General features: G+C 35.5%; 1 protein-coding gene across 4 annotated transcripts in view; it reads right to left on the reverse strand.

Annotated features, from left to right (window-relative positions):
* The window catches only part of CEP120 (centrosomal protein 120), a 70,116-nt gene that overhangs the window by 19,554 nt on the left and 33,680 nt on the right, over positions 1–16,882 (reverse strand). For 3 of the 4 annotated variants that reach the window (XM_040241717.1, XM_040241718.1, XM_040241719.1), the window contains 8 exons: positions 14,433–14,582; positions 13,492–13,674; positions 11,653–11,749; positions 11,396–11,548; positions 10,572–10,661; positions 6,367–6,459; positions 5,102–5,263; positions 537–659 (listed from right to left, as the gene is read on the reverse strand). In XM_040241717.1, the coding sequence (XP_040097651.1) occupies positions 537–659; positions 5,102–5,263; positions 6,367–6,459; positions 10,572–10,661; positions 11,396–11,548; positions 11,653–11,749; positions 13,492–13,674; positions 14,433–14,582 (1,051 nt within the window). The remainder of the gene's footprint in view (positions 1–536; positions 660–5,101; positions 5,264–6,366; positions 6,460–10,571; positions 10,662–11,395; positions 11,549–11,652; positions 11,750–13,491; positions 13,675–14,432; positions 14,583–16,882) is intronic. The other variant, XM_040241720.1, reaches the window with a different exon arrangement.

The following is a 16,882-nucleotide window of genomic DNA, read 5'->3' on the forward strand; positions in this document are numbered from 1 at the left end:
TAAATACATATGAGCTAAGAAGAGGAACCAAAAAAGCATGGCATTTGACAAGTTCCAGAAACATTTAATGAATTCAGAAATGCTAGAAGAAATCAGTTAAGACCTTTTTCAACTCAGTGTTTTAAACCACATTCTTATTCTTCTCTCCAAATTTTCTATATACACCCTTTTTGCCTCTTAAATAGTTCTATCAAGGATTAAATTTTATTTCTATGGTCCAACCATCCTCTCCTTTTTTAAAGCTTAGTTTCTCCTTGCTGTTATAGCTTTCCTGACAGGTTTGTGAATTTCTTTAATCCAAGCGTTACTCAGTTCTGCTGTTTTCAACCAATGACTCCAGTATAGGCTATAATTGACAAAAAAGCAATGAAATTCGAGTGACGGTGTCATGAGCATCAAATTCTTTGATGTGATGTATTATTTGATATCAGAAAACTACAGTTAAATGTTATTACACTGAATATGCAAGTATCATTTATTAATCTTATAAAATGATCATTAGGGCTAGTTAAGATGCCATAAACTAACACAGGTACCTTTTCCAAAGTGAGAAGATTTATTTCAGACTGTAGTCGAATTTCTGGTTTGCTGCTTTGCTGATCTTTGAACTGATGGAACTCTTTTTCTAAAGTCTTATACTTATTTTCAGCATCATTGAGCTGCATTAAAAAAAAGATTATAGCTGTTTTAAAACAGAGGTATGCAAAGTGTAGTATTTCAGAATTCAACAGTGTCATTTTTTCTTTAAGGCATGTTCATATTTAGAAAATACATAAACTATAAAGAAAATTAATTGCTCTAGTAATCTTAAAAATTCAGTAAGTTAACTGATTAACAATATACAAAAACTTTTTAGGAGTATGAAATTTCTCATGAAACTAGTATCTTGAGAACATTGTTGTTAAATTTTAGGTGACAAATAGAAAAGTAATATTATAAAAATACTAGAAATAATTTTTTTAAATGTGTCATGAATGATTGAACATTATACCTAATTACTGATAAAAGTAAGTTTAATTTTAATGCAGTGTTTAAACTCTATGAATTTCATAATTCCAATATGAATACAACTTAAAGATTTGGCTCAGTCCCTTCATATTTATAGCTAACAAAATCCAGTTCTCTGGGGTCAGAGAACTGGATTACTGAGGCAGTGCCATAGAGCTAGTAAGTGGCAGACATACGAACAGAACTCAGATATTTTCATCTCCTAGAATGATCCTCTAATGAAAGCAAGCAATACTTCCCTAAATTAAAAAAAAAAAAAAGACTGTCTTGACTAAATACTGTAATTTCCCTTAAAACAGTTTCAAAACTATCAAAAAAGATAATAAAAGTGTTCTTTCAAAATCTGGGATTTTTTTTTTTTTTAATCAAATGGAAGTAAGCACAGGGATTCCCTGGTGGCTCAGACGGAACAGAATCCATCTGCAATGCAGGAGACCCGGGTTTGATCCCTGGGTCAGGAAGATCCCCTGGAGAAGGAAATGGCAACCCACTCCAGTATTCTTGTCTGGGAAATCCGACAGAAGGAGGAGCTTGGTGGGCTACAGTCCCTGGGGTCACAAAGAGTCAGACACGACTGAGTGACTGAACACTTTCCCTTCACTTTCAAGTACTGTTAAAGCTTTCCAAAAACATATCAATAGGACTAGCCATCATTAGATAAACCAGTTATTTATTTCTCTAAGACTAAGACTTAACTAAATGTGAAATACTGAGAAAATTGGTAGCAAAAATGGGACTTAAATTACCAATAATAAATTCTTATTTTCTGCAAGTGATTATCAATAATTCTAATCAGGATTTATCTAGCATCTTCAGGTAATGAGTATTCTATACGTGGAAGTTTTCCATATAACTGAAGTTTACCTCTTTGAACATGCAAACTTTTAAAATTGAACAGAAACTTCTCTAAAGAATCTGTCACATTTTTGTTTAAAACAAAAGCTAATAAACTTAGTGTTTGGCATTTTTTGACAGGCACATTCATCAATCTGCTATGAGGCATACTGGGCTCTTTTTCCTTTGCTAAGTGGCTCATAATTTACATTGGCTTTTTTCCGTTCTAATAAATGCTTTTACATGTTTGAATGTATATACTTCATCACTGTGCACTGATAGTGTATCGGTCCCTTCTACCTGTCTTGTTAGAATTGTGTGTACAGTACATGTAACCTGGTTCAGAGTAAGAGCCTACAATGTTTTCTAATATATAAGAGGGGAAATGTTTACAGTCATGGACTTAGTGTAACTGGGCATCCCCAAAACTTCTACTTTCTACCACAGTTCTTCCTGCAGATTTTAGCTTATATTTTAGGAGTGCTCTGGGGAATTTTTCCAAAATACTAATTCTTCCCACAAAGATGTAAGCTAATTATACCTCAGGTAGGGCAGGGACAGGGTAGCAATGCCCATGTTTTGTTTTTTTTTTCAAGAGCTCCCCTAGGAATTCTAACACATCTTAGAAGCATCTTTTTCTAGATGGCTCAATCTTCCTGATAAATCGTAGAAGAGAAGCAATCCTGGAGAATGCCATCACAATTGCCCACTTTTACAACTTTATCTTTCATAAATCTATATGAGACTGCCATAATAACAATCAAATTTATCTTTATAACCACCTAAATAATATGGTCTTACCTGACCCTGAACTGCTATGGAAACTATTCTTCATGCCAGAATTTACTAAAGACTTCAGAGCATTCATCATACATATCTAATCTACACTGAAATTTTTCAAGATAGATAAGCTTCATTTTTAACAGCTTGACCCTTTTTTCTTTTTTTTTTTCCCCAGAAAATATTTTTTAAGCCTATATTATGTGCTGAAGACTGGCTGGGCTCCAGGCATACAGATAGAAACCAAAATAGTTTTATTGAACTAACAATCTGACACTGATCAAATTATCACACTAATGAAAATAAAAACAAACTGCTATAACATATCATAAAGAAATAGAATAAGAGAAGAATACACCAAGAAAACATATAACAAAAACTTGACCTAGACTTGGACAGCAGGGGTCAGGGAAGATTTCTCTGGGAAAGTGATGCCTCAGCTGGAAACAGAGATTAGTATAGTTCACTGGGCCAAGAAAAAGCAGCATACACAAAGATTCTAAAGGGTGAGGCATGCATGGTATGCCTGAGGACCTGAAGAGGACCATACAGCAAAAGCAAGAGATGAGGTGAGGCTGGGTGCAAACTATGCAAAGGTTGGTGCGGCAAGGCAGTAATTCTGATCTTTATTCTATCAGCATTAAGACAACCCTAAATGGTTTTAGAAGAGAGTGTCATGATTCCCAAACTTCAAAAGTATCACTTAGGCTGCAACAGAAGAACAGGTTACAGGGGTCACTCACTGAAGTAAAGAACACTTACAGCAAGATCAAGTATGGATAGGAGGCCCGTGTTGAATTTTAAATGCCTAAGACACCCAAGTTCAGTTCAGTTCAGTCGCTCAGTCATGTCCGACTCTCTGTGACCCCATGAATCGCAGCACGCCAGGCCTCCCTGTCCATCACCAACTCCCGGAGTTCACTCAGACTCATGTCCATTGAGTCAGTGATGCCATCCAGCCATCTCATCCTCTGTTGTCCCCTTCTCCTTCTGCCCCAATCCCTCCCAGCATCAGAGTCTTTTCCAATGAGTCAACTCTTCCCATGAGGTGGCCAAAGTACTGGAGTTTCAGCTTTAGCATCAGTCCTTCCAAAGAAATCCCAGGGCTGATCTCCTTCAGAATGGATTGGTTGGATCTCCTTGCAGTCCAAGGGACTCTCAAGAGTCTTCTCCAACACCACAGTTCAAAAGCATCAATTCTTCGGCGCTCAGCCCTCTTCACAGTCCAACTCTCACATCCATACATGACCACAGGAAAAACCATAGCCTTGACTAGATGGACCTTAGTCGGCAAAGTAATGTCTTTGCTTTTGAATATGCTATCTAGGTTGGTCATAACTTTTCTTCCAAGGAGTAAGCGTCTTTTAATTTCATGGCTGCAGTCACCATCTGCAGTGATTTTGCAGCCCAAAAAAATAAAGTCTGACACTGTTTCTACTGTTTCTCCATCTATTTCCCATAAAGTGATGGGACTGGGTGCCATGATCTTCATTTTCTGAATGTTGAGCTTTTTCACTCTCCTCTTTCACTTTCATCAAGAGGCTTTTGAGTTCTTCTTCACTTTCTGCCATAAGGGTGGTGTCATCTGCATATCTGAGGTTATTGATATTTCTCCCGGCAATCTTGATTCCAGCTTGTGTTTCTTCCAGCCCAGTGTTTCTCCCAGCCCAGTGTTTCTCATGATGTACTCTGCATGTAAGTTAAATACCTAAGTAGAGATGTCTAAAAGGCAATGAGATAAGTGGGTCCAGGATGCAAAGGAAAGGTCTGGGATACAAATATGCAATTCCCAGAGATACAGACTGTCTCTGAAACTACAGGCATGAATGAGATTGCTTAGCACGTTGTAAGTCTGGAGCTGGGAGGCAGTCCGACATTTAATGGCTAGATAAAGGAAAATAAGGTTGCAGAGAGCCTGAGGCATGGCCAGCAAGTAGAGAAAAACAAGGAGAGTGACGCTGAGAGAAGAGAATATACAAAAACAAGGACAACAGTGTTGATGCTGGTGATGAGTGTGATTTAGATGAGAAATGAAAAACGCCCACGGAACTTAACTGCTGAGCCACTAGTGGTTTCTCCGACAACTGCCAGGGGCAATGGGGATGGAAAGCGGAGAAGCGGTGAGAGGTGAAAAATGGGAAGGAGCACAGACCATTCTCTCATGAAATCTGGTTCTTAACTGAACTTCGTCCAGTCATATATGAAGAGTATGTTTGCTAAGAGGAGATTTATCTGAAAAAAAATTCTAATTTGAGATTTAACTTAAATATAGCACGGACTCATACAAATAATGATGAGAGATTATTCCAACAGTCCTTAGCTTTGACTCAGGAAAAGATTCAACTTACATTTGAATCTCAGCGCAATAAATATGATTAATAGTCCAAATTACTGAGAATTTTTATAACTTTTTAGTGAACCATTTCTAGAATGCAAATAAATTCTCAGTTTAAAGAAGTAACACATATTTTAACCCTACCTGCTGCTGAAGTCGGTGTTTATCCTCTTCTAGTTGCTTCATCTTCAACCTTTCCAGTTCTACTTGGTGAACACAATCTTCCTTGGCCCTCCGGATAGAATCCTGGAGTTCTTGCAGGTTCCGTTCACGTTCTGATTTCAGTTCTCTTCTTTCTCTTTGAAGCTTAAAACAGGTACATCTTTAAGAGGGTGATTCACTACTAGTTGCATTATACTGCTCAATATTATCCTTATATATATGGTCAAGTGTTCAGAATACTTTACAAACTGATTTTCATATTTTCAGGTATTAGAGAGTTGATGTTTAGGTATATTAAAATTAAAATTTTCAATCATTTACTACTAAAATATAAAGTATATCCCCAAATCCATATATGATGCATAAATTCAACTGAAAAGGCCTTAACTGTTTAAGATCCTGATCTAAATAACCTATTTTATTATACAAGCAAATATGCCCAAGTTTCTTTTCTTTAGAAACTTATTTTTTTACCTAATCATATAGAAGATAACAGAGCCTTAGTATTAGAAACAAATACATAATATATTTAGGTTTAACTATGTAAATCAATGTAGAAATCCCAGAAAATGTGTAAAGATAAGGTTAGAGTGATATACTGAGAAAATTTTAAATATGTGGGCAAGGAATGGGCATATAAATTTCATGTGGAAGAAATTCTAATAATTTGAAGTGACCTTTATAGTAATGCAAAAAAGTATATCAGGTAAAATTCAATAAAACCTAACAGAAATACTAACTAGGCACAGTATTGGGTTGGTTAAAAAGTCCATTCAAATTTTTTGCAAGACATTACAGGAAAACCCAAACAAACTTTTTAGCCAACCAGTACTAACATGTTTATCCTTTCTTGGGATATAATCTTAAAGAAAAAGGGATATTCCCTTCTTAACTGAAATCAAAAGTAGAATTCTAGGCCCCTGATGCTTCTCTGTAGGTAGTGCAACTATCCATTCCTTCCACATCATTACAGAGATAACCAAAAGTCTCTACTATTGCAGAAGTCAGCCAAAGCTGACTGAATAATAATTAACCATTTTAAACAACAGTTTTCTATTCCTCACCTTCTAATATATAAAAATATGCTTTACCCAGTTGAATAGCAGTTCCCCCATAATGCCTAAAAGACAATTTCCATGAAATATATTTTATACAAAGGAAAAACAAACGAATAGTATGAGTTCATGAATATCTATTTAATGAATGGATTCTGTGAAATAAAGACACGTGATAGATGAATACAGTACCTCTGATTCTGCAATGGCGAGCTGCTGCTCTCGCTTCTCCAAGTCAATTAGGGTTTTTTGAAGTTTTCCTTCAAGAATAGTATATTCAGCCACCTAAAATATAACAAAAATTACTTTTATCTTTTCTCCAAATTCAAAACACAAATTCACAAGTGGGTATATTATTATTTTACTGAAACAAAGGATCTGGGAATAGGAAAATCATGAATTATATGTACCAATTCAAAGCAGAAATTCATTCTACTATGCTTTAAGGAAAGAAGCTGACCTAGTTTCTGCTTGGGTATCTGCAGTAATTTTCAGTCTCCAAAAGAAGCTCTTCACCCATGGGGTGCTAAGGTGGACTGCCAGTAAAATCTTGTGTTTACTTAAAAAAAAAAAGTAGCCCCTTAAAAATCTACCTTGTTCAACAGTCCAGTTTTCTTTCGAAGCCTTCTTATTCATTTATTTATATAGCTCTCTCCCCAGAACTAATATTGTTGATAGACCAGCTAATCAGTTTCAAGTCAGTCTTCCTATTGTTCAGACCTGGTCTTTTATTACACTTCAAATAACTGAGTTCTTAGTTGTTTCTGAAGTTAGTTCCTGCATGGGCCCATACTTAGTATGCCAAATTCTACCCCAATGCCTAAAGTCCTGCTCTGCTCTGTCTTTAAAGATGTGAGTCCATGATGGATGCTTGGTCTCCACAGGCTCCTCTCTCATGGTTCAGTTCAGATTGATCATGTTTACTAGGACTTTCTGAACTAAATTTTCTGTCCTCCTTACCAGGTCCCAGCCCCCAACCTGTTTTCTCTTTACTACTGCCAATAAAGCTCTGGTTTGATGCTCCTTAGAAGGCCACCCTTTAATCATGTTCTTCTCCCTTGGGAAGAAGAAAAAAAGTACCTTCACATATCTGACTCATAGTGATAGCCATCATATATCCTCCTAGTCTTTTTTTCTTCTCCAAGATAAACACAAGCTTCAACTATTATCCACATGTTATTATTTCCACATCCTCTAGTATGTTGGACTTAATCTGGAGTCTATATTCTAAACTAAGTCCTTTCACAAATATGGCACCCAGATGTGATCTCACTCTTTCAGAAACTAAAGAATGTGCACTCAGAGACCAGGTCAACACATGTCTATGAATTTTATCTAAAACTGCATTTGCTATCTGAGGATCCTAATCACACCATTTGTTATGTCAAAGAAAATCCCCAAGGTTTTAATTTATAAACCTGGAATAACTATATCCACTGTCCAAGTTAACGGTTTACTCTGATGACAGAATTTGACATCTGTCCTTGTTAAACTATATTTTATTTAGCCCAACATACTAATCAACCAAGATCATTTATTTATTCTGTTAACTCTACCACAGACTTTTGGTTTACCTTTAAATCTTAGGCAAATCACTAACATAAATGTTTCAAATTCTGTGTGCCACTTTGCAAAACCAAAAATAGAGACACAGACCTAGAGAATAAATATATGGATACCAAGGGGGTAGGGGATTAGGAGGAGGTGGGAGATTGGTATTGACACATATATACTATTGATACTATATATAAAATAGATAACTAATGAGTACATACTGTAGAGCACAGAGAACTCTATAATGCACCGTGGTGATCGGAATGGGAAAGAAGTCCAAAAGGGAGGCAATATACGTAAAGTATGGCTGATTCCTTGTGCTGTATAGTAGAAACTAACACAATATTGTAAAGCAACTGTACTCCAATAAAAACTAATTTAAAACTAAATAAAATTCTGAGTGCCACATGTAAAAATGCCTTATAGGAAGACAGGTAAGAGTATTCAAACCACATGTGCTTCCTCTGACAACCCAAATATCTGTGTTCCCAAAATTCTGCCTCAGGATGTCTTCTCCTCTCAAACTATGTGACTTCCTGGGGTGACCTTATCTACATACCATCACATATACAAAGAAATCCCAAGTTTGTATCGCAAAGTCAAACCTCGCTCCACAGTTATAGACCTGTAAATCCAAATACCTGCTCAACATGCCAACATTCCCCATAAATCTCAAACTCAAAACTATGTAAAACCCGAAATCATTATCCTTTTAGTTTAAACAAATGTTTATTGTACACCTCACAGACAACAGGCAAAACAAAGTCATGTGGAACCTATACTCTGAGGGAAAACAAACTATAATCAAAGAAGTGAATCTTTAATGTAACAGTAGGGAAACGCTATGAAGGAAACAAACCAGAATGAGGGGATGGTTAGTGCCTGGTGCCAGGTGAACAGGACACTATTTTGGATATAGTGATCAGAGAAGGCCTCCCTCAGATTACCATAAGCAGAAACCAGAAAGTATCTCTAAAGAAAAGCAGCCTGTAGATCCTGAGGTGAGAGGTGGCTCAGCATGTCTGACGAAATACAAAGAGGTCATCATGGTTAGAACAGACTCTGTGAACTGAAGGCTGGCAGAAGATGAGGTCACAGAGGAAGCGAGGGGATGGGTCACACAAGGCCTTGTAGGTCTGGTAAGAACTCCTGAGTTTTATTCTAAATGTGATGAGTTGGATGGGTTTTAAGCAGAGGAGTACATAATCTGACCTCCTCTACTCTTGGCTGATATGAGTATTAAAAAACTACAGGGGCCAGGAAAAGAGGACAGGGTACCAAGTTAAGAAGTAAACGCAGCAATCTAGAAAAGAGATGATGATTGCTTAAACTAGCAAAGCAGAATGAGAACTTTACAACAGTGTATGTCCATATCCTCACTTCCACACTTCGTGTTATCATCAACTATTTTGCTTCTACATGTGTTACAAACATCAACAATGAAAAACTCAATCACATTAGAAAAATGGCTCAAAGATTAAATTGTGTTAAAAACTAAATGTACTATATCATCTGAAGATAAACTGTGATAAATAAAGATGCATGGGCTTTCCTGGTGGCTCAAAGAATACGCTTGCCAAGACCGGAGATGTGGGTTCGATCCCTGGGCTGGGAAGATCTCCTGGAGAAGGAAATGGCAATGCCCTCCAGTATTCTTGCCTGGGAAATCCCATGGACAGAGGAGCCTGGCGGGCTACAGCCCATGGGGTCGCAAAAGAATCGGACATGACGGAGCAACTAAACAACAACAAAGATACAGACTATAAGCTCTAGAGCAATCACTAAAAGAATACAACAAAGGAGATGTTACTAATAAAGCAACTGTAAAAATAAAATGGAATCATTAAAAAAAAAACCAACGAACTGCAAAAGAAAATAGGCGAAAAGCGAAAAAGGAACAAGAAATGTGTGTGACAAATTGAAAACTGAGAGCAAGATAGTAGAATTAAACCCAAGCATATCAATAACTAAATTAAATGTAAATGGCTGAAAGTCAGAGGAGAGACCTGAAACAACTTTAAAGAACTTTCTAATCCATATACTGAGCAGTGTCTTGGTCTAGTGTAGCAAACTCCTCTGCCACAGTTTGTCTTCTCCCATTTACGGACATTTCACGAACCACTAATATAAGAGTATTTTCAGAGACTTAAATTTGGAATATCTGAGACAGGTCTAATTTTCAAGGTTGTTTTACTCAGTAACTTGAGTGTGAATAGATAACTATTAAATTTTGGCTTCCTGGAATAAGATCAGATGGCCTTATGTTATCATTTTTAAAGATGTGATTTCATGATTCAGTCTTTTAAAACAGCTTAAAAGTTTGGCTACTTTTCATTAACTAATAGATTATAATGTAATATTTATATACACTTAAGTGTTTAATTTTCTTTTTAAATACAGAGGTAGGCTCTTTCTCTAGAGTGTTCACTTTTTTTTGGTTTTGAATATATTTGTTTTATTTTATTAACTTTTATTGATATATAGTTGCTTCACAATGTCTGTGCTGTAGAGCAAAGTGAATCAGCTATATGTATACATATATACCCTCTTTTTTGGATTTCCTTCCCATTTAGGTCACCACAGAGCACTGTATAGAGTTCTCTGTACAGTAGGTTTTTTATATTTATTCACTTTTTGAACAGCCAACATATTTACAGGGTTCAAAATCTAAGAAGTACAAAACACTTTATAGTGAAAACTCTTCTTTCTACCCCGACCCATTCATTCATTTTATCCAGGCCAATATATAACCACAATACTTATTCACTCCAGAGACTTTTATGTCTATAAAAGATACTATCATTAATACTCTTTCTTTCCTTCAATTTTTATACAGTCATTACCTTTTTCTTTACTAGTGACTCTCTCTCTCGGTCCCTTTTCTTCCATTCCTCAGCAAGAGCTTGCATATGAGCCAGTTCTTTCTGCTTCAGCTGCCAAAGGAAGAAAAAAGAAAGAAAAATAAAGTTAAGAAAAATATTTCAAATAACAGTGGTTCTCAGTTAACTAATACTGACCACTGATATTTCTTTCAGACATTCTATTCTATTTAAAACACAACAGAGGATGCCTGATGTGAGTTATACCCATCTGAGGGTAATTCAGGACAGTATCAAGCTAACAGGAAGTTGTTTGTACCTCTCTTATTTAACAATGGATGAGTCCAGCTTCCAGGAGGGTATGCTAAATGAGATCCTGCAATTACAAGAAACCTTCAAGTCCTTAAATTCTGACTTGGAGAAAGTTTAGGAGACTCCTTCTGAATGGCTTCTGCAAAGTGGTCACATTTTGAGTATTTTTTGATAGTTCATCTTTGAAAATATTTATACTTACTTATTTGGCTCTGCCAGGTCTTAGTCGCAGCACGTGGCATCTTTTTCGTTGAGGCGTGTGAACTCTTAAAATGTGGCATGTGGTAATCTAGCTCCCTGACAAGGGATTGAACCTGGGCCCTCTGCATTGGGAGCAGGAAGTCTTAGCCACCTGACCAACAAGGAAGTCCCCTGAATATTTTTTAATTGTTTTTTTTTTTTTAAAGTAAGGCAATTCTTGAATTCAAAGGGACTAAATAAGGTACCCGTGGAAAAGAGAGAAAAGCCTACTTTGCAGAAGGAAAGATACACTAAACGGAACAAAAATACTTTTTAAGTAACATTTAAAAGGTAACCTGATTTTCAAAAATGTCTTCTTGCATCTCTTTCCACATTTCTAGCTCAAGTGCTGCTTTGTATTCTAAGGTTTCACGAGGCTCTGTCTGGATTTCTGAAGGACAGGGTGCTGGAGGAACAGAAGATGGCTTTTGTTGTACAGCAGATAAACCCTACAATATGAATTTTAAGAAACAGCATATTGAAACACACACACACACATACACACATTAGGTCCATTTTAAAGAATAATTTCATAACATTCAATGACACATACCTGAGATGAATCAGAGACAAAAATCTCACGCATTTTCACTAGTCCATAATCCTCTAAAGTCACTGTGTAAGAAAGATCTACTATCCTGTTATTTGACCTACAAATGAAATCAGAAATATGTAAAACCTCATGGAAACACTTTTATGTTTCCTTTTCCTTACCCAACGCTAGAGCATTGAGTAGGCAACATGCCTTGCTCCTGACACTTGTTGCTCAAAGTGCAGCAGCTTCTATAGACTTCAAGACCTTCTATATATGTCATTTTATTTGGTCACACAGTATTAAGTACATACCTATGTTCACTACAAAATTACCTATAACAGTAGGAGGTTACTTGAAAAACTTCAAAAGTATAAAAGAGAAATTTTAAATCTCACTGCCCACAAATAGTGCTAAAATTTCATTTTCTTCTTTTTTAGATTATGTAGATATGCAAGTACTCATGCATATTAAAATTCATAGTTTTGTCCATTTTTCCATTTATACAGGAACATTATCTCCAGTGTAATAACAAACACTGATTCAAAAATGTTAACTTTTAAAGCCTGTAAAACATACTAATGAATTTATGTAGTAAAATTTTAAACACATAACAATTCCCCTACTTAATTATATGTAGATTATTCTGAACTCTTTTTTTGCTTTTCTTGGACTGTATATGCTTGTTCATAAATCTTTTACTGGATATGAGCACTGCTTCAGGATTAAATCCTGGCAGTAGGATAATGATATGTTTATCATAATGAATATCTCACTGTATCACAGAACTGCATGGCATGGGGCATTAAATAAAAGACAAAATGTTAAAGGAAAATAAAATTTTGGCAACAGAAATATGTGGCTTTGTTTAAATCAAAACTTTAAGGATTGGATTCACACAATTAGAACTCTTTAATTAATCAACTTTTACATTTCCTTCTTCTCATCTCAGATTTTAGAAGAAATGAGTAAAGTAAAATGAAGCAGTATCATCTCTGAAGTTTTCACTTAAGTAAATCTCTTGAAATTTGTCTACACAGCAGGTCAATAAAGTTAATATTGAAAGCAATCATCATTAGAATAACTTCCAACAAGTAATGATTGTTTTCATTATATTCTACTTGACCTAACAGAAAAGAATGCTAAGTTTTAAAAGAATTTTCAACTAACCAGAACAACTGATTTTCTAAAAAAAATTGTTCCCAGATCTCCAGGTAAATAAAAAACTTTACTAAACCCTTCAGTCTCTGGAAGTGGCATGGAGAAGGAAGAGTGAGGGAAGAAATTCCAATAATACTTAAGACATCTCAGCTTTTCACTGGGCCTGCTTTTCTTCCACATTCTTACTGCACTTTAAAAATAAAGGCAGGTGATATATAAAGAGATAATTGTTGAATGATTTCATTTAAAATATACGAACTCCAGTTTTCACTGTGGCAGTGAATTTCAGAGCGAAAAAACAATACTCAGTTTTTAGAGTCAAACATCTGTAACATTTGCCAACTATATTTAAGGCAAAAGTTTACATATTTTTCAAATAGAAAAATTCAAAATAATGTAAAAATACATTATAAATTTGACTTGAATTACTAAATTAAAAAAAAAACACACCCTGATCCTGAACTTAAAATTATGAGTCTAAAGAGAAGGGAGAGAAATACACACACAACACTCTTAAGTATTATGGTACCACAGATTCACTCTGTGAGGGTATACTAAGTATCAGAAAGCTAACAAGCAAACTAGGATATAGCCCCCATGGGTCAAAGAAAAAAGATATGACAAAATGACATTAAAGGATAAGGTTATAACTAGCTAAACAGAATAAAAAGCAAAGACTAAATACAGGAAATGCATTACCCTTGGGTTGCAATAACAGGCACACTTTCACTGAAAGTTTGTCGCCAACACTGTTCACCATTAGAACCTAAAAAGCGAGTTTTTTCTGAAGACAAGATGTTAGAAAGTTGGATTCTGGCGATTCCCAGAAGTAAATCTTTACTCATTTTATCCTTGTGCCATAATTCAACCAGCAATGGAATCCTAAGGAAAAGAGAAACACGTGTTCATACTTATCAATGGTGAACTAAGGCTTTTCTGGACTAAAAATTTTGAAGTCCTTTAATATAGTCAAGCATGTTTTTGTTACCTGGAATGTAAAGGCTCGATTCCACAAATAACAAATAGAAAATATTATTACATTTTTGTTTTTTTACACCTCTTCCTATGCAATAAAGAAAACCCTTCAAATACTATTCCCGCAAATGGTCACATAATGTTTATTTTTTCTCTTTTAAATTTCTTTTTGAATTGTGATACTCTGAGAAAGTAAAAAGATATTTCAAAGATCTCATTTTTCTTCACAAATCCACTTCAGATAGCTGGATCAACATCTCTATTTTATACAGATGAAAAAAACCAGAAAAAACAAATAATGCATTACAGTCATTAAATGAATCAATAAGAATTAAACAGTCTGTATTTATCTTCACATATTAGGAAAAAGCAAGATTACTTTTCAAAGAGCCTTCATTACTCATATATTGTTTTAATAAAGTTCTAATATATCCCAATTCAGGCAAACAAGATATGAAAATCTGAAAAGAGTCTTCATAAACACATACTGATAAAACCTTACAGTGGAAGCACAAGTGTCACAGCTGTTAAGTTTGCTTCTAGATTCTCAAATACCTAAGCTGCTAAGGATTTAGATATGTAAAGGAATTCCTCTTGTCAATAAGATACAAATTTTCAAGAGCTGATTTGAAAAAATACTATCATACACACCACGTACACATTACCTTAGGAAGGTATCCTGGAGCTGATGAGGCAGAGTTGCAAAATCGAATGCACAGTAAGACTGGGGAAGAAAAACCTCCATGTTTTTTCGAACTTCTACAGGAGGGTTAGTCATAATAGGAGCTGCACTTCCAAAGAAAGGATATGAGTACCTAGAATTTAAGAAAAACAAAAATCCTAAAGCAGTGTACAGATGAGACTTATAACCTGTGAAAAAGAGTGTAATATGAATATTATGAGCAAATAAATTTTAATAGATAAATGGTACAAATACATTACGGTTTTACTATCACGAACTTTAAAATTATATACATATTTTTGGTATTAACATAAAAAAATCACAGAAATTACAGAAAAAAATGCATTATTTGCCCAGCACTGGCTTCCAAAGGTGCCTTACAAATCATCTTCAAATGATGCTCTGGGGAAGAAGGAGAATACTGTAATTTGAAGGCAATATACTGAGTAAGGAAGAAAGGGTCACTTTGATAAATTCCCAACAAGACAAAGATTTAGAAGTGAAAATGACTCCCTTAAACAAAGACAGTGCTGGTACCCGAGGTGTATAAATGTAGCAAATTAACCTGCCAAACACATTAAATTCACACAATGTTATATGTCAAAAATATTCTTATGAAGAAATAATTAAACTAAAATGTAGGGGGAAAATAATTCCCTGAGGGCACTGTTTGTATCATTTTCATCTCTGCACTCCAATGAACAGCTTTTGTGACACAGTATACACAAGAAACGCCTGCTAAGTTTAATTTCTAAACTTATTTTCCTTTATACAATAATGTCCTGATTTTTCTATGGGCTAAAAAAAACCTTTAGTCAACTCCTAAATGATGCATTCATAGTGTTTTGTCTCTGAACTGAGAATATACTATGAAAGAATCAAAGAGTGACATAACATTATTTCTTTCAACATAAGTCACACCAGATTAAACAGAAGAATGCCTGGCCTATTGCTGAACTGATTTTGTATTTAAAGTCAAATATAAAGATATTGTAATGCTCACTTAAATTTCATCTTATAATTTGTTGTTTATTGACAAAACTAGGATTTAAACTCTACTAGTGAAAACTACTTTTTCTATTAATACAAGAAGAATCCTGTGCATACATTCAACTCCTAAACAATTACATAAACTGAATTTCGGTCATCTTACAGAGTTCATCCTCTAGAAATTTAACCTCCTACTACAGATGTAGTGATTTAAAAAAAAAAAAGGAAACACATTAAACTTTTTTCTAATATAAGTGTTATCTCACAAATTCCATTAGGTAATTGTACACAACAATTTCATACTAATGCAGAGCATGATAACATAAAATCTATCAAATGTAAAATGTCCAACATTTTTTTTTTTAAGCCTTAAAATGAATCAAAGAGAAGCAGTAGTCTTTATGATCAAGTAATTTCTACAGAGTATTAAGTGGATTCTAACTGTGTCTTTGGGGCAGAATACTCTTTCCACTTTTCTTTGTCAAGTGTCTGGCCTCCCTCATATATTAACATATTTCTGAATCTGTCTTCTTCACTAGGTTGAGCTCTTTGTCTGTATGCCCCCTGCCCTAATACTGGGCAAACGGCTGGCTTACTGTAGTCACTTGATGATTAAACAAATGGCCCTGCGGCAATCAGGAAACACAAAAACTAATATGTGCTTTCTAAGTGAGCTTGTTCAAGACTTTCCCTCCAAACACCTATTCCTTTTATTTTATCTTCTGGCTGCACCACAAGCATGTGGGATCTCAGCACCCTGACCAGGGACGAGCCATGTCCCTGCAGTGGAAGTGTGCAGTCTTAACCACAGGATCACCAGGGAGATCCTTCATCCAGTTTTAGATCATCCCTGTGCTTCTGGTCGACATCATCTCTAAGACCAGTTTCTGCAGTAGCAGCAAAAGAGAAAAAGGAACAGTTCTATATTATATAAACCCTGTGAGAAAAGCTATGTCGATAAGAGAAAACCCTTTCTGGGCTTTCAATTTTTAAATAAAATTGTCAGCCTTTAACATGAAGTAAAAGGCAGAACGTAAGCTGTGAGGATAGACTTCCATTCTATGACTTCACTGTCACATTCAGTGCTGGGTCCCTTTGATTCTGTCCTTTATTCACACCAAAGCTCAGAGGACTTTGGAAACAATTTGATAAAAAATCAAAGGAACTATAAAATTAGATACAATAGGAGTAGACATAAGGCTCCCTGGGTGACTCAATGGTAAAGAATCCACCTGCCAATGATGGAGACCCGGGTTTGATCCCTGGATAGGAAAGATCTCCTGAAGAAGGAAATGGCAACCCACTCAAGTGTTCTTGCCTGGAGAAGCCCATGGACAGAGGAGTCTGGAGGGCTACAGTCCACAGGATCACAAAGAGTCGGACACAGCTGAGCATACACACACACAAGGAGTTGACTTAGGCATCTGAAAGGCAGATGTGCCT

This window comes from Oryx dammah, unplaced genomic scaffold (assembly GCF_014754425.2).
Source record: "Oryx dammah isolate SB20612 unplaced genomic scaffold, SCBI_Odam_1.1 HiC_scaffold_5, whole genome shotgun sequence".
NCBI lineage: Eukaryota > Metazoa > Chordata > Mammalia > Artiodactyla > Bovidae > Oryx > Oryx dammah.